The sequence below is a fragment of the Thalassophryne amazonica genome, chromosome 8 (assembly GCF_902500255.1).
Source record: "Thalassophryne amazonica chromosome 8, fThaAma1.1, whole genome shotgun sequence".
Taxonomy (NCBI): Eukaryota; Metazoa; Chordata; class Actinopteri; order Batrachoidiformes; family Batrachoididae; genus Thalassophryne; species Thalassophryne amazonica.
In genome coordinates, this window is record NC_047110.1 from 53039356 (window position 1) to 53063464 (window position 24109).

Here is a 24109-nt window from a genome sequence, read left to right on the forward strand (position 1 = left end):
TAGTTGGCTATGTACCACAGGCTTTTAAGGTGGCAGTAATTAAACCATTACTTAAAAAGCCGTCACTTGACCCAAGCTATCTTAGCTAATTATAGGCCAATCTCCAACCTTCCTTTTCTCTCAAAAATTCTTGAAAGGGTAGTTGTAAAACAGCTAACTGATCATCTGCAGAGGAATGGTCTATTTGAAGAGTTTCAGTCAGGTTTTAGAATTCATCATAGTACAGAAACAGCATAGTGAAGGTTACAAATGATCTTCTTATGGCCTCGGACAGTGGACTCATCTCTGTGCTTGTTCTGTTAGACCTCAGTGCTGCTTTTTGATACTGTGACCATAAAATTTTATTACAGAGATTAGAGCATGCCATAGGTATTAAAGGCACTGCGCTGCGGTGGTTTGAATCATATTGTCTAATAGATTAACATTTGTTCATGTAAATGGGGAATCTTCTTCACAGACTAAAGTTAATTATGGAGTTCCACAAGGTTCTGTGCTAGGACCAATTTTATTCACTTTATACATGCTTCCCTTAGGCAGTATTATTAGACGGTATTGCTTAAATTTTCATTGCTAGCAGATGATACCCAGCTTTATCTATCCATGAAGCCAGAGGACACACACCAATTAGCTAAACTGCAGGATTGTCTTACAGACATAAAGACATGGATGACCTCTAATTTCCTGCTTTTAAACTCAGATAAAACTGAAGTTATTGTACTTGGCCCCACAAATCTTAGAACATGGTGTCTAACCAGATCCTTACTGTGGATGGCATTACCCTGACCTCTAGTAATACTGTGAGAAATCTTGGAGTCATTTTTTGATCAGGATATGTCATTCAAAGCGCATATTAAACAAATATGTAGGACTGCTTTTTTGCATTTACGCAATATCTCTAAAATCAGAAAGGTCTTGTCTCAGAGTGATGCTGAAAAACTAATTCATGCATTTATTTCCTCTAGGCTGGACTATTGTAATTCATTATTATCAGGTTGTCCTAAAAGTTCCCTAAAAAGCCTTCAGTTAATTCAAAATGCTGCAGCTAGAGTACTGACGGGGACTAGAAGGAGAGAGCATATCTCACCCATATTGGCCTCTCTTCATTGGCTTCCTGTTAATTCTAGAATAGAATTTAAAATTCTTCTTCTTACTTATAAGGTTTTGACTAATCAGGTCCCATCTATCTTAGGGACCTCGTAGTACCATATCACCCCAATAGAGCGCTTCGCTCTCAGACTGCAGGCTTACTTGTATTTCCTAGGGTTTGTAAGAGTAGAATGGGAGGCAGAGCCTTCAGCTTTCAGGCTCCTCTCCTGTGGAACCAGCTCCCAATTCAGATCAGGGAGACAGACACCCTCTCTACTTTTAAGATTAGGCTTAAAACTTTCCTTTTTGCTAAAGCTTATAGTTAGGGCTGGATCGGGTGACCCTGAACCATCCCTTAGTTATGCTGCTATAGACGTAGACTGCTGGGGGGTTCCCATGATGCACTGTTTCTTTCTCTTTTTGCTCTGTATGCACCACTCTGCATTTAATCATTAGTGATCGATCTCTGCTCCCCTCCACAGCATGTCTTTTTCCTGGTTCTCTCCCTCAGCCCCAACCAGTCCCAGCAGAGGACTGCCCCTCCCGGGCCTGGTTCTGCTGGAGGTTTCTTCCTGTTAAAAGGGAGTTTTTCCTTCCCACTGTAGCCAAGTGCTTGCTCACAGGGGGTCGTTTTTGACCGTTGGGGTTTTACATAATTATTGTATGGCCTTGCCTTACAATATAAAGCGCCTTGGGGCAACTGTTTGTTGTGATTTGGCGCTATATAAAAAAATTGATTGATTGATTGATACTGTAAAGCAATTAGTGCTACCAATCGACATTAGGAAATTAAAGTTCTTATAATCTGCAACTTTGATATACTTGTAGGCCTCAATTAATGTCATGCAGTATCAAAGAAATAAAATTACATTGACTGTGTCCAATGTATCCATGTTTTGTGTAAATTTGTGAGTTTCTGTTAAAATGTATGACAGCACAAAATAGGCTCACAACACAAAAAAAATATAACTTTTAAAAATTAAGATGACTCTGATTATATCTTAAAATGTTACATTTGTGTTTAGAAGCATCATATTTAATGATTCAATACCATAATCACCTATATTTGCTTGCTAATGTGGTTCACTTGCAAAAAGAGGCCATTTGAAAATTTTACGTGGCATATGGCCTTTTTGAAGCAAAGAACTTCTCAGAAGTATTTCAACCAAATTTGGTGCTTGTATAATCAACTGAATAATTCTTACAGTTGTCTACGGTTTTCGTAGACAACACTCTACGTAAACGGCTCTTTTGAAAGTGTCCAGCGACATTATGATGTCTGTTGATGCTGGGAAATCCACCATGTTGGTTCTTTTGGATTTGTCCTCTGCCTTCAATACTGTTGACCACCAGGTCCTGCTGAATAGATTGAGGGATCATGTCGGACTGTCGGGGTCAGTTCTTCAGTGGTTTTTCTCATATCTGTCCGGGCGTAGCTTTAGCGTTTTTGCTAACCAGATAAGGTCAGAGTCTGCAGACCTGTTATGCGGAGTCCCTCAGGGTTCTGTATTGGGCCCCATTTTGTTTTTATTGTACTTGATCCCTTTAGGTAGGATCATTCAAAGATTTACTGATGTCTCTTACCAGTTATTTGCGGATGACATCCAGCTTTACTGCTCCTTTAAGCCATCTGAGAATAAGAGGCTTGATTCCCTCCTTCAATGTTTGGCGGAAATAAAACAATGGCTAACGAATAACTTTCTTCAACTCAACGCAGACAAAACAGAGACATTGGTTATTGCCCCTGATGCCCATATTCCAGGTATTCAGCAGTACTTGGGAGACCTGGGCCAGTCTGTTAAATCATGTCTTCGAAACTTGGGTGTCATCTTTGACAAAGACATGTCTTTGGTACAGCACTGTAAACAGCTGACGAGGAATTGCTTCTTTCAATTAAGAAACATCTCTAAGCTCGGGAAAATGGTGTCTCGAAATGATTTAGAGCTTATTATTCATGCTTTTGTGTCAACACATTAGACTACTGTAACAGTTTGTTTTCATGTCTAAACAAGAAGGAGTTGCGTCGACTGCAGTTAGTTAGCAAGAATTCTGACACAAGCTAACAGAAGGACTCATATTTCCCCAATTTTAAAGGAGCTTCATTGGCTGCCAGTGTCCTTCAGGATCAATTTTAAAATTTTGGTTTTAACTTTTAGAGCGCTACATGGCCAGGCGCCTCCCTATATCTGTGACCTCATCCAGCCTTATGCCCCTGCCAGGGCTTTGAGGTCTGTGGACCAAAATCTGTTGATGATTCCTCGCACCCATTTTGCAACCAGAAGAGAGCGATCCTTCCAGGCTGTTGCTCCCAGGCTTTGGAATGGTCTCCCGCTCTCTCTGCGCTCACTGGACTCTGTCGTCACTTTTAAAAGCCAACTTAAAACCTTCTCTTTTACACAAGCTTTTGCTTAGCTTTTGGGCTGCTTTGCTATCCTATGTTATGTTTTTAAATGTCTCGGCCATTGTCTGATGTATTGTGTGGTGTACTGTGCTTTTATGTTGTGAAGCACCTTGTGGCTCTTGTCTGTGAAAGGTGCTATATAAATAAAATTTACTTACTTGCTTACACTTATCTGCTGCACTAAAAGTTGCACTATGTGCAGTTTCTTCAATCACAGCTACATAAGCCTTCAGAGTTGTCATGGGTGTTTTTGTGACTCCCTCATGAGTCTCCTCCTTGTGCTGTCACTCAGTTTTTTTAGATACTGTACTGTCTGTACTTCGTAATTGATGGAAATAAACCCAAAGATATATTCAGTGTCTTGGAAATGTTCATGTATCCATCACCTGATTTGTCAGAGAAAAGTGGCTTTAAAAGTGAAGATGTGCATGAACAGAAATTGTCATACATAGTTTATCCAATTATTTAGAGCAGGTAGATTAGTGGCATAAGGAATTGAGGTCACAAGATGTAGATCTGGGTCTTTCTTGCTTCAGGCTGCAGAATCCAGGGATAGGACTTACTTCTACAGTTAATTACGGCTGCTGAAAATGGAAGAACCGTGCATAAAAATGGCTGAAGTTTCTAAACAGTTAATGACTGGTGTTAAACTGCTTGAATTAATGCTAAAGTCTACACAACAAGCACATCTTGAGTGTTTCACTTCAACTCCATTGTGGTGGTATACACAGACAATTTTACAAATGTTTTGACACCATCCAAATACTTGTATATCTGACTATATGTCTCAATACTCAGTCCAAGATTGACAATCACATCATTGTGACATGTCATGTTTTCTGGGAGAATTTCAATAATAACAAGCAATTTTATGTTGTAAAAATATTGAACGCAACGCTAAAGTATCCTAGTCCGTATGAGCACAAAAACAGGAAACGCATCATAATTTCACTTGACCAACTCATGCAATAGCACCAATATACTGTGCTGGTGGACAAAACTCAACATAAAATGTGATCTTGTGATCCTGAGAGTAGGGCAAAGTCAGGTACCTTCAATGTCTTACAAGTTCATTACCCTGAAAACAGACCCTGTAAATGTAATGTTGCACCAACAGATAGAATGGATGCAATGAATGAAAGAGTGTGTAGAAAGAATGTGATCTTTTGACCACTTAAAATAGGTCAAGGTTAGGTTGAAGATGCTGGCAGTGATAGGATTGGACTTATGCTGAGCACAGACAGACAGATGGACAGATGGATGGACGGACACAAAGTCTTCACAATACCCAATGGCCTTATTTTGTCCTTGGGTAATTAGGTGATTATAGGATAGTTGTTTCTCAACATCTTTTCCATCAGTGTGGGGTCAATGTGCAGGAGCAATGTCACCAAAGTCTGAGCAGTTTTGAGGTTTACTGTTTTTAATCAACAAGACTGACACTCACACATAAAGGGCCGAATTAACCAATTAGTGGACATAATATGACATTTAAAGCAGGGAATGGGAAAGTTCTTCAAATCCTTTCTCTCTTTGCATGATGTAGAAGTGCACTGGTGATGATGTTCGTAAATAACCTGTGTTGTGTGATGTGTGAGCTGTTCTCACCTCAGACCGATCGGCTCTCGCACTGTAAACTTTGTCTCATTTCCCAGCACCTGACTGATCTATGAGTGAAAACAGCAACGCAAAAGAAAAGTTAAATGAGCTATAAGTAGGCCATAGTATTAATAGCCATGTCATCTTCAAAGATATATATGATGACAACATTTTAGAAAACATAGTGTCAATGAGAATAAATGCTCCTCATTATTCAAGATTCTACAATCTACAGGAAGCTGCTGAAAAGAAAAATACAAGAGTGGCAGAGATGGAAAAAGGGAGAAAGTGTCAGGGGGGGCATATTAAAATGTTAGAGAACATAAATTTCTTCCTTTCCTTAATTATCCTCAAAGTTGGCTTGTCAAATGACATCTTTCAGAGTATTGTGAATGAACAACTAACAATCGTGTGTCACTTGGAAAAAAAATCTTATGGTTGAAAATATGTTAATCCAAGGAACATAATACTGATTCTTATTCTTATAATCCAAAAGATTTCATGGAGAACTCCTGTCATGCAGCATGAATATCTCAGGGATGCATCAAAGCATTCTCTTCTGTAATGTGTTTTAAGACTCACACTTTGTCACAGATGCTGGGATATCAAAGATGACAGTTGGATTTTCTGACTCTTACTAGATTTTCACGTTAATGACCTTTCTCCAATCACGTAAATATAGAGCAAATAACACATCGTGGCTTCCTTGGGGTCTTTTAACATTATTAACTTGGTAAAATTTCATCTGTAAATGAGCACTGCTATGAGCAGACAGATGAAAGAAACACTGAGGTTTGCATTATGCAATATGCATTTAAAATTAGTGAGACACCCCACTGGTTCAAACATGGCGAGTTGTTCAAAATAGAGAGAATCTATATGCATGATATACTGTCTGCAGCACCGTTCAAATAAATAAATAACAAGCACTGCCAAATATCTAACACTAAAGTTACAAGATAATTAATGTCACAAACAGAATTTAGCTTGAGTTAATATATCTGGTTGATATTAGGGAGACAAACATTTTTCTAATGTCCCTTAACATTTGTACTTTTTGTGGGGAAAAACATGTGCACCCCATACTACAAAAGACACGAGACAAATGAAAGATACAGTAAGTTTCAGAAGGTAAAAAAATTAGTCCAGTAATTTCACACACACACCACAAGTTAATTAAATAAACTCATTGTTCTGCATGAACAGACGGCAACCCAAAGACAAATTATAACTGTTGGCTGACTGTGGAGTTGAGCCTCTTCTATCCAAGCTTTAGGTCCCATCATTCTGTGACAGCAATTCACAACTAAACCCCCTCCGAAATATGTTTTGTGCTTTGTGAGAAAACCACTGAAGCCTGGAAACCATAAAGACAGGGGAAGGTGATTCTCGCTCGCTAGTTGTAATTGCAGATATCACAGTATTATTTGGAAAGTAGTTCTCTGCATAACCCTGTGAAATGTCACAGTGAATGAAACACAAAATGATATCTGAAAAGAAAAAAAAAATTAAAAGGTTTGCCTTTTACCACTTTCAAAGTGTAAATTCTACACACAAATCTGGAATTTAATCATCAATTATGTTTCTCCCTCAAACTACATCATGTGAAATGTCTTTAGTATTGGTAACACAAATGGTGTTAAATTTGAATGAAGCTATTACAATATGATGATAATGTAACATATGGATGTAACACAGCAGCACATCTTATAAGAACAGCAGAAGAATCACTACGTCTGTTCTTGCAGTAGCCCATTTCATGTAGAAAAGGACAAGGGCCAAGCAACAGTATAAAAGGTTGTGTTACCATCCTTGTAATGGACACATTCATGCATGAAGTTTGTAATGGACACCTTCATGCATGAAGTTTGTAATGGACACCTTCATGCATGAAGTGGTGAAAGAAGATACAAGTCTTTCAAGAAGGCAGACCAATAACTTCAGTATTTGATGATAGGTGAGTGTGTGATGCATACATTTAGTGTAGCCAGATCAGGTCTGAGGCATGCACTGGTGTCATGAGTCGCTACATTCCCTACTCTATGGAAATGCTTTGGGACCTGGATGACAACCATCAAGGCAGACAAATTGTCTGAGCATGCCCTTGGCTTTTTCCAGTTACTGGGATCCTCAATACTGAGGAACCTGTGTTGTCAGAGAAGTGCACTGCATAGACAAAATGCTGTGGCTGACAATCCCTCAAAATACAAGTAGTATGCCTTATTCTTGTCATAGGTATGAAAATACATAGTATACTGTATGGGTGACTGCTTGTGTGCGCACATGTGTGTGTCCATGCACATGCCTCTGTGGTTGTACAGTTGAACACATAATTTGCCTCTGTACATGACCACAATGGAGTTGAAATTACATGATCAAGATACAGTGCATGATCAAGTATTCACAGCACTTGACCTTTTTCACATTCTGCTATGTTACAGCCTTATTCCAAAATGGATGAAATTCATTTTTCCCTCAAACTTTTACACACAATACCCCATAATGACAACAACAAAAAGTTTTTTTTAATATAAAAAAACTAAGAAATCACATATACATAAGTTTTCACAGCCTTTGCTGTTAGGCTCTAAATTGAGCTCAGGTGCATCCTGTTTTCACTGATCATCCTTGAGATGTTCCTACAGCTTAATTGGAGCCCACCTGTGGGAAATTCCATTGATTGGACATAATTTGGAAAGGCACACACCTGTCCACACCTGTCTATTAAAGGATTTTCAGAGGCCATTTCCAAAAATCAGGAGCTTTATGTGGATTCATGTCCATCACAGATGGACATGAATTATTTTTTTTTTTGCCAGCTTGCACTCGACCGAGACGGACGCACTTTTCTCCTCTCCCTCCCTCCTTATATTTCCTGCTTCTGTGGTGTGTTGTCTGTGAGGCTGCAGCTTTGCTCTTCTGGAAATGACAAAAATGAATCTGTTAAAGTGGTCTCTGAACGCAATTGACACTATTTTTTCTACAAGACATTCGGGAGCGGAGGACCCGACCTGTCCTGCTGGGACGCATGTGATGGGTTACGTGATGGACTCGTGGAGGAGATGGCAGGTCATGTGCCTTTACATGCTTTCTGTGGAGGACGTCGAAGATGTGTACATATTCGGCTTGGTGGTGACCGGCTTTCTGATGTGTGGTGCGGGCACTCTGCTGGTTTACCGGAAAATCAAGAAAGTGGAAGCAGCTTTGATTGGTCCTTCCAGGCTGCCCTATATGATTGATTCGATTGGGAAGGCAGTGGCTGCGCAGTCGGCGGGGGTTAACCGCGCGTTGGAAAACATCTCGAGCAAGATCGCAGCCCTGGAAACCCGCTATGACCATCTGTGAAGACCACATTCTACATTCAGATGCATTGAGAGCCACTCTGTTCTCAGAACTGTGGAATCTTTCAGGTGTCTGTTAATCTGGCTATTCATTTGGCTTCCCCAAATACAGCTGCACTTCAAGGTCGCTGTGATAAAAACCTCCTCAGAAGATCAACACTTAAGCCTCGCTCCCTGGTCTTCCCCCCTCCCCTCAGCTTCTCCAGCTCTGACGTGAACTGTGTTAGAACTGTCCAGGACTTCTCAGACTGCGCAGGGCTGTTCCCTCCCCCCTCCAGGACTGTCGGACAAGGTCGTTGACGGCGCCGAACAGGCTGCCTCCGGAGTGTTCTGATAAACTGGTCCTTTCAAATGTTGGTTGTCGTCCTGTGTCCTTGTTTTGTCTCTGTGATTACTGTTTTTCTGTGCTGATGGGGATTTTTTTTCCTCATTGCCGCTGTGGAATGCAGCGGCTATGAGGGTTTTTTTTCTTCTCCTTTTCCCTCGTGTTTTGCTTTCATATATATGTTTTATGTACCGGGCTGGCCTATGTGTTGTGTGTTGTGTGTGTGATGTTTGTTATGGGTCGGTGTTGGTTTGCTCAGCCCTGCTGTTGACCAAGGCAGGGATGTACATCTGGAGCTGGTCCCCGGGCGCCTAATAGCGACTTCTGCTCCTACTGGCAAATGGGATGGGTTAAATGCAGTAGCCACATTTCATTGTGCAGGGAGGATGTACTTCTGTACTGTGCATATGACAATAAAATTTCTTTGAATCTTTGAATCTTTTGAATTGGACTGAAATCAACAGGTCATATTTACTCGGTGTGTGAATGAAACAGTCTATCCATATAAGGACCGCAAGTTTCAGCCAATCAGGGGCCAACATTAATGGACGGATTTAGACTTATGAGTAAATTACAAGAAACGTGTGCCAAAAATCACATAACTTATCTACAACTTATGTCCAGCATGTGCGGAATGTGTGAGTCACAAGCTGGCATGCGTTAAAATTTTGAGCATGCCCAAAATTTTTGAGGAGCGCAGCATATTAGGACATTCATCAGCGAGCTTCAGTGTGTTTCAACATGCTTTACTCTTAATTTATTTTAAAAAATTTACCCTTAACTTACTGGACTTATGCCAGCATTTTTTAATATAGTTGGCATACGCTGGCTAAATTGTTAAGGTGTGACAGGGTTTATCCATAATGCAGTTTGGCATTTGTTTGTGTTAATGTTCAAAACAACAGAATTAGTGCATTATTTTAAAATTAACAGATATGTGTTATATTTTCACTTTGTACAAATGACAGAGTTGACATTAATGGACTTAAACTATCCGGATTAATTTGGTTTATAAATCAAAACCATTAGTCAAACCTGCTTTCCTTTTGAGGACTTCGGCCTCACGGCTGAACCGCTGTATCCTGTGAATGGAAATGACTCTTCCTTACAGCAGTGGGCGGGGTGCACAAAGACTGAAGTGCTGGCTTGTTGGTTGTGTTGGGTTTGTTATCATCTTTGCTTCTAATCAGAAGTATTGGCAGTGTTTAAACTCAAAACCAGCCTGTCAGCAGTTGAATGTACCGGAGACAATACTGAAAGTTATTGGTTAGCTGCAACTTCCACTAAATTTTTTAGTGGTTTATTGGTTTACCTGATTAGTGGTTAGCGAAGCTAACTTTTTGGTTAGCTGTTCCCACTACTGGTGAATTCTTATGAACATGTGATTTCTTAGTTTTTTTTAAAAAAATACATTAGCAAAAAAAAAACCTTTTCATGTCATCATTATTGTTATGAGTAGAATTTTAAGGGAAAAATTAACAAAATGTGGAAAAACTTAAGCACAAAAATAAAAAGTTTGACAATTAAAGAAAATATTGTTCCCGTCTTTCTGATGACTTCAGTATCTTTTTAAAAGGCTCTTAAGAATTTTGTCAGGGCCTTGCTTGTTCATAAGCTTTGATTTTACAGAAGCACCCTCAAGAAAAACCTCCTTTGAAGCTTATCTTCTGAAGATATTAAGATTGCGATGCAGACTGGATCCCTCCCTGTACGGGGGATGAAAGACGCCTGCAGATGAACGCGTCTGTGCCAGCTGTGATCACGTGACCAGGTGAATCAGCCATCCTGTGTTATGGTTTCAGGGGCTGTCTTTGACAGGAACACATAAATATTCATGACTGGCATGAGGAACACTCAAAGGAAACTGCGCATTGACTGATGACACAGGGCTGGCTCGTAGAAGGAAAACAGAGGAAGGGAGTTAGGAATTGAGGAAGAAACGGGAAAAGGAAGAAACAGACAATGCTCTTTATGGAGAGCAATTTATCACAGCTGTTAAGTCATCATCAATCACCACTCAGTCAGCCATGAATCTTCAAGAAAAAAAAACACCATATTATCCACAAAACTGACTTTTTCCATTTGATTTGGTGCCTGTCATTTGAAAGTTGTTAGCTGCAGCAGTCAGATTAGGTCGTCAGGACCCGCTGCTAAATACGGCCCTAAACCTTCTAAATGGCAATTCTGAGGACACAAAGTTCAAGCAGGAACATTGTGATGTCTTATTTATGAAGGCTTGACATGCTGTCAGTTTTTTGCTGCATGGCCTCAGTTTGAAGAAGTATTGCAAATAAAATGCACAATGGGCAACATGGAAAATGTTACTCATAAACCAGTTCTATTTGCACAGGGCTGCACTAGGAAGCTAAGCACTAGGAAGGGGAAAAGAATCCTTGTATCAAAGCAGTAAAAATCAGGAAAAGACCGTCAGCACACTACAAGAGTGCTTCCCGCCTTTGTTTACACATACCAACAGATAAAAATCCACTGTTTTCCTTCCAAACCAACCTCTGTTGCCAACTTTACATATAGATCCCAAGGGCCTCCTGGCAATGATATGTGGAGCAATTTGTGCATAACTACACGCTCCGTCTCTGACTCTCAGTACTTTATGCTGTCAATTTTCCCTCAGTAAGCCACATAAACATCCTTGACATCTTAAGTCTTCAGAAACGCAGTCACACTACCATTAATGGCATGTAACATATTAAGACATTATTCTTTTCTTTTTTCATTCCTTCATTCATTCATTTTATAGCTTCAGGGTGCTTCAAGTTTGAAGCTGCGTGCTGGACCTGTGGCTGAGGGCCCAGCTGCATCCCCAGGGATGGGTATTGATAACATTTTATTGATAACGATGCCATTATCGATTCAATGTATTGATCCAATTCCTTAGATTCCCTTATCGATATTTCTTGTGAATTTTCTGTGTACTAAAGGTAGTAAACTAAGTGCAGTTTTATCACACAGCACAATGCCACAGATGTCGCAAGTTTTGAGGGAGCGTGCAGTTGGCATGCTGACAGCAGAAAATTCAACTGTAGACCGTAAACTCAATGTTCATTTCTCCACCATAAGCCGTCTCCAAAGGCATCTCAGAGAATTTGGTAGTGCATCCAACCGGCCTCACAACTGCAGACCATGTGACCACGTGCAACCACACCAGCCCAGAACCTCCACATCCAGCATGTTCACCAGCCACCCGGACAGCTGCATGTCTGTCGTCCTCATCGGGGTCTCAACCTCACTGCAGCTCGTCATCATAACCAACTTGAGTGGGCAAATGCTCACATTCGATGGTGTCTGGCTGGTGATCAACTCTATGCAAAGTAGATGTGTTTCACTGCGTGAGGCAAATGGTGTTCACACCAATACTGACTGGTTTTCTGACCCCAGACACCCCCCCCCCCCCAATAAAGCAAAACTGCACATTTCAGAGTGGCCTTTTATTGTGACCAGCCTAAGGCACACCTGTGCAATAATCTTGCTGTTTAATCAGCATCTTGATATGCCACAATTGTGAGGTGGGATAGGTTATCTCAGCAAAGGAGAAGTGCTCACTAACACAGATTTAGACAGATTTGTGAGCAACATTTGAGAGAAATAGGGCTTTTGTGTATATCCAAAATGTTTTGGATTTTTGAGTTCAAGTCATGAAAAAATGGGAGCAAAAACAGAAGTGTTGCGTTTATACTTTTGCTCAGTGTATAAAGGTTCTGTCATCTTTGAAAATAGCTGTGAGGGAATTTTGCCACAGAGGAGATGCAAGTATAAATAAAAAGTCAAAATGTAGTTAAATGACAAGAAGCTGTTTCCACCTGTTAAGGAACATGTCTGAAAAGTGCTTTATGGAACAAGAAAACATGGGACAAACCCTTTAGTGCTAGTGTGCTGACATTTAATTTTAAATTAAGATTGCATGTGTACAGGATTAATTTAACATTATTATTACCAACCTCAAGAAACCTGTCTGCTTGTTTAATCTAGTTTCCATTAATACAACAGCAATGCCCAGACAGGAAATTCAATAAGGCATCCTTGAGCGAGATCCTTAATCCCCAACTTGCTCCCGACGTGCAGTTAACATCGGTGTGTGAGTGCATGTGAATAATTGAACACAAGGCATCACTGTGATTTGATGCAAAAGTGCTACAGAAATGCAAACCATTCATATGTTCATGTTAACAATTCTTCTTCTTTGAACCTCTTAAAACTGGGACTAAAATCATTATGACAATCATGATAATCTCCTTAAATACTATGTTTTCCAGACTCTAAGTCACTTTTTTACTTTTTTTAACAAATGTGAGAGGTCAAGCAATTTATGTAAATAAACAGAGTTAAACAAAAGTAACGGTTCAGTACATTTTAAATACAATAGGAACAAGAAGCACAACATAGATATTTAGCCTATGTTCTTTAGGTTATTATTGTGTGACTGAATAACTTTTCCAAATAGTAACAAAATACGTTTTCTTGAATTCTTGTGCAATATATGTATCAATAATTAATGTTACATATTTTGGTATGACCTATAGAATTACTTCCTCTTAATGATTTTTTTTGACAGCTGGGACTTAATCTCTGATGCAACTTATAGTACAGAAAATATGTTAAGTACAATTTGATGTTTTTGTTACTGCGTGTTTCCATTTTTGTTGCTGTTGCAGTTGCCATCTTCATTTCTGTTTAGTCACTGCTACTGTCAACGTTTGTCTTTTGTTTTTGCATTCCCGCTAAAACATAAAAAGAAAAGCAGCAATAGTCTTTTGCAATATTAATATCTGTTTACATTCTCTAACACCCAAACAAACAAGACCATCCTGCTGGTGAGCCAATTACCCTGTAAATTGTGTTTACACTGTTTTATAATTGCTACATATCAACAAAATGTCAACATACCTACAGTAGTGTTCAGAATAATAGTAGTGCTATGTGACTAAAAAGATTAATCCAGGTTTTGAGTACATTTCTTATTGCTACATGGGAAACAAGGTACCAGTAGATTCGATAGATTCTCACAAATCCAACAAGACATGATATGCACACTCTTAAGGCTATGAAATTGGGCTACTAGTAAAAAAAGTAGAAAAGGGAGTGTTCACAATAATAGTAGCATCTGCTATTGACGCTACAAACTCAAAACTATTATGTTCAAACTGCTTTTTTAGCAATCCTGTGAATCACTAAACTAGTATTTAGTTGTATAACCACAGTTTTTCATGATTTCTTCACATCTGCGAGGCATTAATGTTGCTGGTTTGGAACCAAGATTTTGCTCGTTTACCAGTGTGCTTGGGGTCACTGATGCTTGCACCACCATGCTTCACTGTCTTCACTGTGAACTGTGGCTTGAATTCAGAGTTTGGGGGTTGTCTCACAAACTGTGTGCGGCGCTTGGACCCAAAAAGAACAATTTTACTCTCATCAGTCCACAAAATATTCCTCCATTTCTCTTTAGGCCAGTTGATGTGTTCTTTGGCAAATTGTAACCTCTTCTGCACGTCTTTTATTTAACAGAGGGACTTTGCAGGGGATTCTTGCAAATAAATTAGCTTCACACAGGCGTCTTCTAACTGTCAAAGCACTTACAGGTAACTCCAGGTTGTTTTCCGTTTTCTTCTATGCATCTCTGGGTTTTTTTTTTTTTTTTGTCCATTTTAAAGCATTGGAGATCATTGTAGATGAACAGCCTATAATTTTTTGCACCTGTGTATAAGTTTTCCCCTCTCCAATCAACTTTTTAATCAAACTACGCTGTTCTTCTGAACAATGTCTTGAACGCCCCATTTTCCTCAGGCTTTCAAAGAGAAAAGCATGTTCAACAGGTGCTGACTTCATCCTTAAACAGGGGACACCTGATTCACACGTGTTTGTTCCACAAAATTGACAAACTCACTGACTGAATGCCACACTACTATTATTGTGAGCACCCCCTTTTCTACTTTTTTTTTTACTAATAGCACAATTTCATAGCCTGAAGAGTGTGTATATCATGAATGCTTGGTCTTGTTGGATTTGTGAGAATCTGCTGAATCTACTGGTACCGCGTTTCCCATGTAACAATAAGAAATATACTCAAAACCTGGATTAATCTTTTTAATCACATAGCACTACTATTATTCTGAACACTACTGTATTTTATGGGAAAACGTAGCTTCTACTGAACATAATTTGATCAACCACATCATTTTTGATGTCAATACTGTGAGTAAAAGGTAACACAAGCAAAGGACAACTTCTGGATTACACTGGACCTTCATCAATCAGTGTTTGATGATGAAAATATGCACCCACTTTTTCCAGAATTGCCGACTCCAGACAAATTTACCCTACTGTTTCAATGTATGTATTTCTTAATAGTTGACATAAATGAAGTCCAAGAGACTTTTGAAATTTGAAAATGTTCACACATTCAACACCTTGACCCACTGAAAGAAAACTGGATGTAAAATTGATGACTTAGTTGTGTTATACTAAACGGTGCACTTATTCATGCAATTATTTTGGCTTTCATATTTTTTTTTAAATATAATTTACATCATATTGGAGAGATTTGTTTCAACTGTGACTTTAAAGGGAACCTTGATTTTTTTTTTTTTTTTTTTTTAAATCTGATGTCATAAAAATGTGTATCTGTCTGTACAAGTATGAGCAGCAATAGGAATGTGAGCAGCAGATGTCTCGGTCAGGCTGCTTGGTAAAACACTGAGTCAGAAAACAAACAATCAGAAGGACTGAGAAAAAGAGACAGACAGCTCATCTCAAGCCATCAACCACCCTGTGCACTTGCCCCATTCTTTTTCCTTCATTCTCTCATCATGAACAATTCAGTGAGCATCAGTCAATTCTGACTGTGCTGATTTTAATACAATCAGATAAGTACCTACAGTGAGGCAAATAAGTATTTGATCCAGTGTCAATAGAAATGTGTCTCTCACAGACCTGTTAGTTTTTCTTTAAGAAGCCCTCCTATTCTGCACTCTTTACCTGTTTTAATTGCACCTGTCTGAACTCGTTACCTGCATAAAAGACACCTGTCCAAACACTTAATCAATCACACTCCAACCTATCCACCATGGCCAAGACCAAAGAGCTGTCTAAAGACACCGAGGACAAAACTGTAAGCTTGCACAAAGCTGGGATGGGCTACAGGACAACAGGCAAGCAGCTTGGTGAGAAGGCAACAACTGTTGGCGGAATTATTAGAAAATGGAAAAACACAGGATGACTCAATCTTTCTTGGTCTGGGGTTCCATGCAAGTTTCTGTCTCGTGAGGTAAGGATGATTCTGAGAAAGGTCAGGAATCAGCCCAAAACTACATAGGTGGACCTGGTCAATAACCTGAACAGAGCTGGGACCACAGTCACAAAGATTACATTAGTAACACACTACGCCATCATGGTTTAAAATCCTGCAGGGCACACAAGGTCCCCCTGCTCACGCCAGAAAATGTCCAGGCCCTTTTGAAGTTCACCAGTGACCATCTGGATGTCCAGAGGAGGCATGGGAGAAGATCATGTGGTCAGATGAGACCAAAATAGAGCTTTTTGGCATCAACTCCACTTGCTGTGTTTGAAGGATGAGAACAACCCCAAGAACACCATCCCAGCAGTGAAGCATGGGGGTGGAAACATCATTTTGGGGGTGCTTTTTTGCAAAGGGGACAGGATGACTGCACCATATTGAAGGGAGGATGGATGGGGTCATGTATTGTGAGATTTTGGCAAACAACCTCCTGAAGATGGGTCATGGCTGGGTCTTCCAGCATGACAATGACCCGAAACACAGAGCCAGGGCAACTAAGGAGGGGCTCCGTAAGAAGCATTTCAAGGTCCTGGAGTGGCCTGGCCAGTCTCCAGACCTGAACTCAATATAAAATCTTTGGAGGGAGCTGAAACTTAAAACCTTAAAGATCTGGAGAAGATCTGTATGGAGGAGTGGACCAAAATCCCTGCTGCAGTGTACAAACTTGGTCAAGAGCTACAGGAAACATCTGACCTAATTGCAAACAAAGTTTTCTGTATCAAATATTAAGGTCTGTTTTTCTATTGTATCAAATACTTATATCATGCAATAAAATGCAATTCAATTATTTCAAAATCATACAATGTAATTTTCTGATTTTTTTTTTTCAGTTCTGTTTCTCACAGGGAGGAGCACAGGGTAACATATAAGAGTGGAGGAAGGTGCACACAGGTGGACTACATTCTTTATAGGTGATGCAAGCTAAAAGAAATCAGAGACTGTAAGGTGGTGGCAGGAGAGAGCGTCATTAGACAGCATAGGATGGTTGTTTGTAGGATGACTTTAATCAATCAATCAATCAATCAATTTTTTTATATAGCGCCAAATCACAACAAACAGTTGCCCCAAGGCGCTTTATATTGTAAGGCAAGGCCATACAATAATTATGTAAAACCCCAACGGTCAAAACGACCCCCTGTGAACAAGCACTTGGCTACAGTGGGAAGGAAAAACTCCCTTTTAACAGGAAGAAACCTCCAGCAGAACCAGGCTCAGGGAGGGGCAGTCTTCTGCTGGGACTGGTTGGGGCTGAGGGAGAGAACCAGGAAAAAGACATGCTGTGGAGGGGAGCAGAGATCGATCACTAATGATTAAATGCAGAGTGGTGCATACAGAGCAAAAAGAGAAAGAAACAATGCATCATGGGAACCCCCCAGCAGTCTACGTCTATAGCAGCATAACTAAGGGATGGTTCAGGGTCACCTGATCCAGCCCTAACTATAAGCTTTAGCAAAAAGGAAAGTTTTAAGCCTAATCTTAAAAGTAGAGGTCTTCAGAGGTAAAGAAGAAGAGAGTGAGAGGTCAACAAAGGATCAGATGGTGGAAGCTGAAGTAGGACGACTGCTGTGTGAAAATTAGTGAGCAGGTGAGAGAAGCACTGGTTGGAGGGGAAGCAATTTTGGAAAACTGGAAAAGTACTGCAGATGTGGTGAGGGAGACAGCTAGGACAGTACTGGGTATGACATCTGGACAGTGGAAGGAAAACAAGGAGACTTGGTGGTGGAATGAAGAGGTCCAGAAAAGCATAAGGAGAAAAAGGTTGGCAAAAAAGTTTTGGGATAGTCGGAGAGATGAAGAAAGTAGACTGGAGTACAAGAAACAAAAGTGAAGGAAAAGGCATATTGCGAGCTGTAGAAGTTGAATAGCAAGAAAGGAGAAAAGGACTTGTACCGATTGGCCAGACAAAGGGACAGAGCTGGAAAGGATGTGCAGCAGGTTAGGGTGGTAAAAGATGCACATGGTAATGTGCTGACAAGTGAGGAGTGTGTGCTGAGAAGGTGGAGGGAATATTTTGAAGAGCTGATGAATAAAGAAAATGAGCGAGAGAAAAGGCTGGATGATGTGGTGAGAGTAAATCAGGAAGCACAAGAGATTAGTAAGGAAGAAGTGAGGGCTGCTATGAAAATGATGAAGAGTGGAAAGGCAGTTGGTCCAGATGACATTCCAGTGGAGGCATGGAAATGTCTAGGAGAGATGGCAGTAGAGTTTCTAACCAGATTGTTTAATAAAATCTTGGAAAGTGAGAGGATGCCTGAGGAGTGGAGACGAAGTGTGCTGGTTCCTTTTTTCAAGAGCAAGGGTGATGTGCAGAGCTGCAGTAACTACAGAGGCATAAAGCTGATCAGCCACAGCATGAAGTTATGGGAAAGAGTAGTAGAAGCTAGGCTTAGAAAACAGGTGAAGATCTGTGAGCAGCAATATGGTTTCATGCCGAGAAAGAGCACTACAGATGCAATGCTTGCTCTGAGAATACTGTTGGAGAAGTACAGAGAAGGCCAGAAAGAGTTACATTGTGTGTTTGTGGACTTAGAAAAAGCTTATGATAGGGTGCTAAGAGAAGAGCTGTGGTATTGTATGAGGAAGTCTGGAGTGGCAGAGAAGTATGTTAGGGTAGTGCAGAACATGTACAAGAATAGTGTGACAGCGGTGAGATGCACAGTCGGAATGACAGACTCATTCAAGGTGGAGGTGGGATTACACCAAGGATCAGCTCTGAGTCCTTTCTTGTTTGTAGTGGTGATGGACAGGTTGACGGATGAGATCAGACAGGAGTCCCCATGGACTATGATGTTTGCAGATGACATTGTGATCTGTAGTGAGAGTAGAGAGCAAGTTGAGTCTAGTCTGGAGAGGTGGAGATATGCTTTGGTGAGAAGGGGAATGAAAGTCAGTAGAAGCAAGACTGAGTACATGTGTGTGAATGGGAGGGAGCCCAGTGGAATAGTGCAGTTACAGGGAGTAGAAGTGGTGAAAGTAGATGAGTTTAAATATTTGGGGTCAACTGTTCAAAGTAATGGAGAGTGTGGTAAAGAGGTGAAAAAGAGAGTGCAGGCAGGGTGGAGTGGGTGGAGAAAGGCGGCAGGAGTGATTTGTGACCGAAGAATATCTGCAAGAGTGAAGGGGAAACTTTACAAGACAGTAGTGAGACCAACTATGTTGTACGGCTTAGAGACGGTCTCACTCACAAAAAGACAGGAGGCAGAGCTGAAGATGTTGAGATTCTCTTTGGGAGCGATGAGAATGGACAAGATTAGGAATGAACATATCAGAGGGACAGCTCAGGTGGGACGGTTTGGGGACAAAGTCAGAGAGGCGAGATTGAGATGGTTTGGACATGTGCAAAGGAGGGACCCAGGGTATATAGGGAGAAGGATGCTGAGGATGGAGCCACCAGGCAGGAGGAGAAGAGGGAGGCCAAAGAGGAGGTTTATGTATGTGCTGAGGGAGGACATGCAGGTGGTTGGTGTGACAGAGGAAGATACAGAGGACAGGGTGAGATGGAAACGATTGATCTGCTGTGGCGACCCCTAACGGGAACAGCCGAAAGACAAAGAAGTTTCTCACAGTTGAAGTGTACCTACCTTTTTTTTTTTAATTGAACAAAAGAAAAAAAACATAAGTTCAACCGGACATTCTCGCACACGTATGTGGCTGAAACCGATTCCAGAGGAGAGTTGTGCAGTGAATTTGGGAAGAAGAGATGGAATTGTAACCCGGACAGAGGTGGGGGGAGTTACAGATCCGATACTTTAAAAGTTTCTTTCGCAGAGCTGCTGTTTGTGTGTTTACGTGCTCAGCCTGACACCTCGATGGATGACAAGAGGATGATGGACACTTTCCCACCGAAACTCTTGCTCAGTCATCCTTCCATGCACAGCAGGACCCGATGCTGACCAAGTCCTCAGGACGACAATGTGTCATCTGATTAACAAAAAGAAAAAAACTAATTGTCCTGTGATCATTTGTCTGCAAAACAGAGAGACAGATGGTGTGTGCACGAGCGACGTGCACACTAATCACATTCAGGAGCGTGTCTTCATTCACGTTCACTACACTGCTCTGAACTTCTTGAACACTGATAAAGCATCAGAGGGGTACACTGAGGGTGCAAATGTAAGGTTTTTTTTTTCCTTTTACTTTTCAAGTTGACTTTTGAACTTTCGACGCTCTGAGCTGTGACGTAGCTTCGTGCTGTCCAATAGGAATGACGCGTCGGGCCAAAACACGGAAGACTAGTGGCAGAAACCACTGATCTGTACAAATGGTCTGCATTTATATAGCGCTTTTCCATCTGCATCAGATGCTCAAAGCGCTTTACAATTATGCCTCACATTCACCCCGATGTCAGGATGCTGCCATACAAGGTGCTCACTACACACCGGGAGCAATAGGGGATTAAAGACCTTGCCCAAGTGCCCTTAGTGATTTTCCAGTCAGGCGGGGATTTGAACCACAGATCAGTGCAGAAACCACGTGTCTGAAGAAAAATCCTTGGAAATATTTTTTTGTTGTTGTTTGTTACCTCAAAATTTCTGATTACTGTTTAAAAAAGTTTAGAACACTTGTAATTAAAATAGCTAAATCAATAAATGGTTCTTTAAAAACCTTTCATCTGTAAATTAAAACCACCTGTTATTTCAGATTAGATAATTTCTTGTTTAACATAAGGAACCTTTGACATTTATTTTTAGACAAATAAAATAACATGGAAATTTGTACATTTTTTATGTCTGGTAGATTATTACTTGATTGTTCAAGCTACCTCAAGGAGAAGTGCACTGTTTAAGTAATAAATAATAAAATAAGGTGATTAAAATGAAATTATTATATATTTAGCATTTGTTCATTGTTCATTCAATTTTTTAACGTATCGGATCGGGACTCGGTATCGGCAGATAGTCAAAATGAGATGACTCGGAATCGGATCGGGGCCAAAAAAACCTGATCGGGACATCCCTGTCATATTTGGTGCTTATAAAAAACAGCACCATCCATCCATCCATCCATCCATTTTCTTCCGCTTTATCCGGAGTCGGGTCGCGGGGGCAGCAGCTCAAGCAAAGCCGCCCAGACCTCCCGATCCACACACACCTCCCCCAGCTCCTCCGGGGGAACCCCAAGGCGTTCCCAAGCCAGCCGAGAGATGTAGTCTCTCCAGCGTGTCCTGGGTCTTCCCCGGAGCCTCCTCCCAATGGGACGTGTCCAGCGAGGCGTCCAGGGGGCATCCGGAAAAGATGCCCAAGCCACCTCAACTGACTCCTTTCAACGTGGAGGAGCAGCGGCTCGACTCCAAGCTCCTCCCGAGTGACTGAGTCCTCACCCTATCTCTAAGGGAGCACCCAGCCACCCTGCGGAGGAAACTCATCTCGGCCGCTTGTACCCACGATCTCGTTCTTTCGGTCATGAGCCATCTCATGACCATAGATGAGGATCGGAAGGTAGATCGATCGGTAAATCGAGAGCTTTGCCCCCCTACTCAGCTCTCTCTTCACCACGACAGTCCGATACAGCGACCGCATCACTGCAGACGCTGCACCGATCCATCTATCGATCTCACGCTCCATCCGTCCCTCACTTGTGAACAAGACCCCGAGATACTTAAACTCCTCCACTTGAGGCAAGGACACTCCACCAACCTGAAGAGGGCAAAGCACCTTTTTCCGGTCGACCGGAAAAACAGCACCACATACAATAATAAGATGGGTGTTGTGTCTTCAGCTGTCCATTAGCCTGTGTGCATTTTTTTTTTTGGCTTTCATGCCATGGTACACTGTCTATCGGCACACGTGTATGAGGTAAAAACAGAAGACATGCAAGCCCGTCTCCAAAGGGAGCCGGCTGCATCTTGCTGGAGCTGTGGCAGCTCATGAGATGGTGTGATCTAGAGTCACTGAAGTATAAGGAGCAAACGCACACAATAGTAGTGTTGAAAGAGTGATGAGCCAATTAGTAGCTCATAGTGGCTTGTGCAAACAAAAAAGTGATTATTCTGAGAGATAAGCAATATTAATTACGCATGTTTTGTGTATGGGAAATTTGACGCTTCAAAACAAGTGCTGACATTGGGAAATTTTATTGTTTCACTTAGATGTCTGCATATCTGTCAATAACCAAATAACATAACTGGAATACATGCACGTGAATAATCTGACCTTTGAACGATGCACCTCTCCATCGTCATCTTCACCGCCAACCCCCAGGATCTTTCGACTCTTTAGACGGCTTATCAGGTCTGTCTGACTGTGTTTCTTCATCAGCGGAGGGTGAGGTTTAGAAGCCATGGTACACACACCTGGCAAATAAAGGGAAAAAGGTGACAAATGGACATGAAAGTGAGTGATGCTGTAGTTGTATGCAGCAAATCCTTGGTCCAAGCCCTCCACCCCGCCTCCAAAATAAACAAGACAAAAAACAAAACCTGTGGCACAAATCAGAGGTCAGACCAGATGGTCACTGTCTTCATTTGAGTGCATCATTTGCTCCAATGTTGGAAATTCAATTTATACCCAATTTAAAATTTGACAATACCAATGAAAAGAAAATCTGTTGAATATTAGCTGGATGGAATAACATCTACTGAGTCCACCAAGCCTCTAAAGTTGTTTCTTAGCCAAGTCCATATCGCCACTGCGGAAAAAATAGTTTTTTGCAAATAACTTTGAACATAGTGCATTTAGCCCTTTAGTGTCAATGAAAGTTTAATATTAATGTGGCTACTGCACATCTGTTGGTACCAGTTTGATATCTCTAGCTTCATTGGTTTTGAGATATTGCATTTTGTCATATTTTTAAGAGTTGCTTCATCCAAATATCCCTAAAAAGGTGAAGGTAGTCTTGGTCTCTTGAAGACACTTTTTTACTGTCTTACTAGTCAGTCATCAAATGGGGTTTTATTTCTTCAATATAACTTGTCTCCTTTGGTTTAATGATGCTAGATCTGATAGTCCAGTAATATTAGGCCATTTTTTGGTAAAGGTCGGGAAAAAAAATAGCAGAAAGCTGAAAATTGTTGGATGCAATGCTTTAACCATCCTAAACAACAAGTCCCCATGTATCCTCTTTGAGCTTTTCCTGGTATGACGTCATGATGCCATGAGTGTCATGGATGTTGAAAATAGTGTTTCACACATGTTCGTCATTTAATTATTTACAGTGGTATATGTATCTTTATTGTTTGATAGACAAGACTGCTTCAAAATGAAACAGATATTATATCAAGTAGGTGCCATGACATCATTGTGTATCTCATTTTCAAGTTGCTGAATTTTTAAAAATCTGTCAGAGAATTAGATTTTTCCTCCATGTTTTTCAGGCGATGTCGAGAAGTGAAAATTACAAGGCTGTTCAAAGGTAAACACAGTCACCATGGATGAGGAGAGCATTTGCTTTCTGTGTGAACTGTTAGCAGAGGAGGCAGCCACTGTGACCATACACGACAATCTAGTACTGTGTCCGCACGTCATCTTACTCCATAAAAAAAAACATTACTGCCACCATTTAACTTTAAACAGCACTGCTTGTTTTGTGGTGATGACTGTGACATATCAGTGGAAATAAAACAAAAAAAGCCTCTGGGCAGGCCGAAAAATGGGTTCAATTCCAATTCACCAGCACTCAAAAATTAAACATTTGATTTCCAGATGGCTGAAGAGGATCATTTTGATGAATGTGACTTCATCCCCAACTTTTATCCACGAGAACAAAAATCCCCTTTATAACCTTTCATACAGGCACAGTCTGATTCGAACCGTAATGTTATATTGTGAGCCCAAGTCCCCAAGTTTGAAAAACTGCAAACAACACTAATCCTGTATTTCATAGCGTCCTCTTTTAAGAGTATTTTGTGGTTCTCCAACATTCCAGTGAAAATCCCTATAATTTACCAACGATGAGGTAATTCAACATGATGACATCATATTGCGATAATGATCTCATGCTCTTTTGTTTATTCAAGGCCCTGTCACACCTTGACGATTTAGCCTGCATATGCCTACCGTATTAAAAACACTGGCATATTCGGGCATAAATTAATGCAGCTGCCACACCTT

General features: G+C 40.8%; 1 protein-coding gene across 2 annotated transcripts in view; it reads right to left on the minus strand.

Moving 5' to 3' along the window:
• Nucleotides 1-24109, minus strand: part of LOC117515624 (tumor protein p53-inducible protein 11-like) — a 174684-nt gene that overhangs the window by 21435 nt on the left and 129140 nt on the right. For both annotated transcript variants that reach the window (XM_034176265.1, XM_034176266.1), the window contains exons 3-4: nucleotides 22214-22353; nucleotides 5096-5154 (exon numbers count right to left, since the gene is read on the minus strand). In XM_034176265.1, the coding sequence (XP_034032156.1) occupies nucleotides 5096-5154; nucleotides 22214-22342 (188 nt within the window). In that variant the 5' untranslated portion in view covers nucleotides 22343-22353. The remainder of the gene's footprint in view (nucleotides 1-5095; nucleotides 5155-22213; nucleotides 22354-24109) is intronic.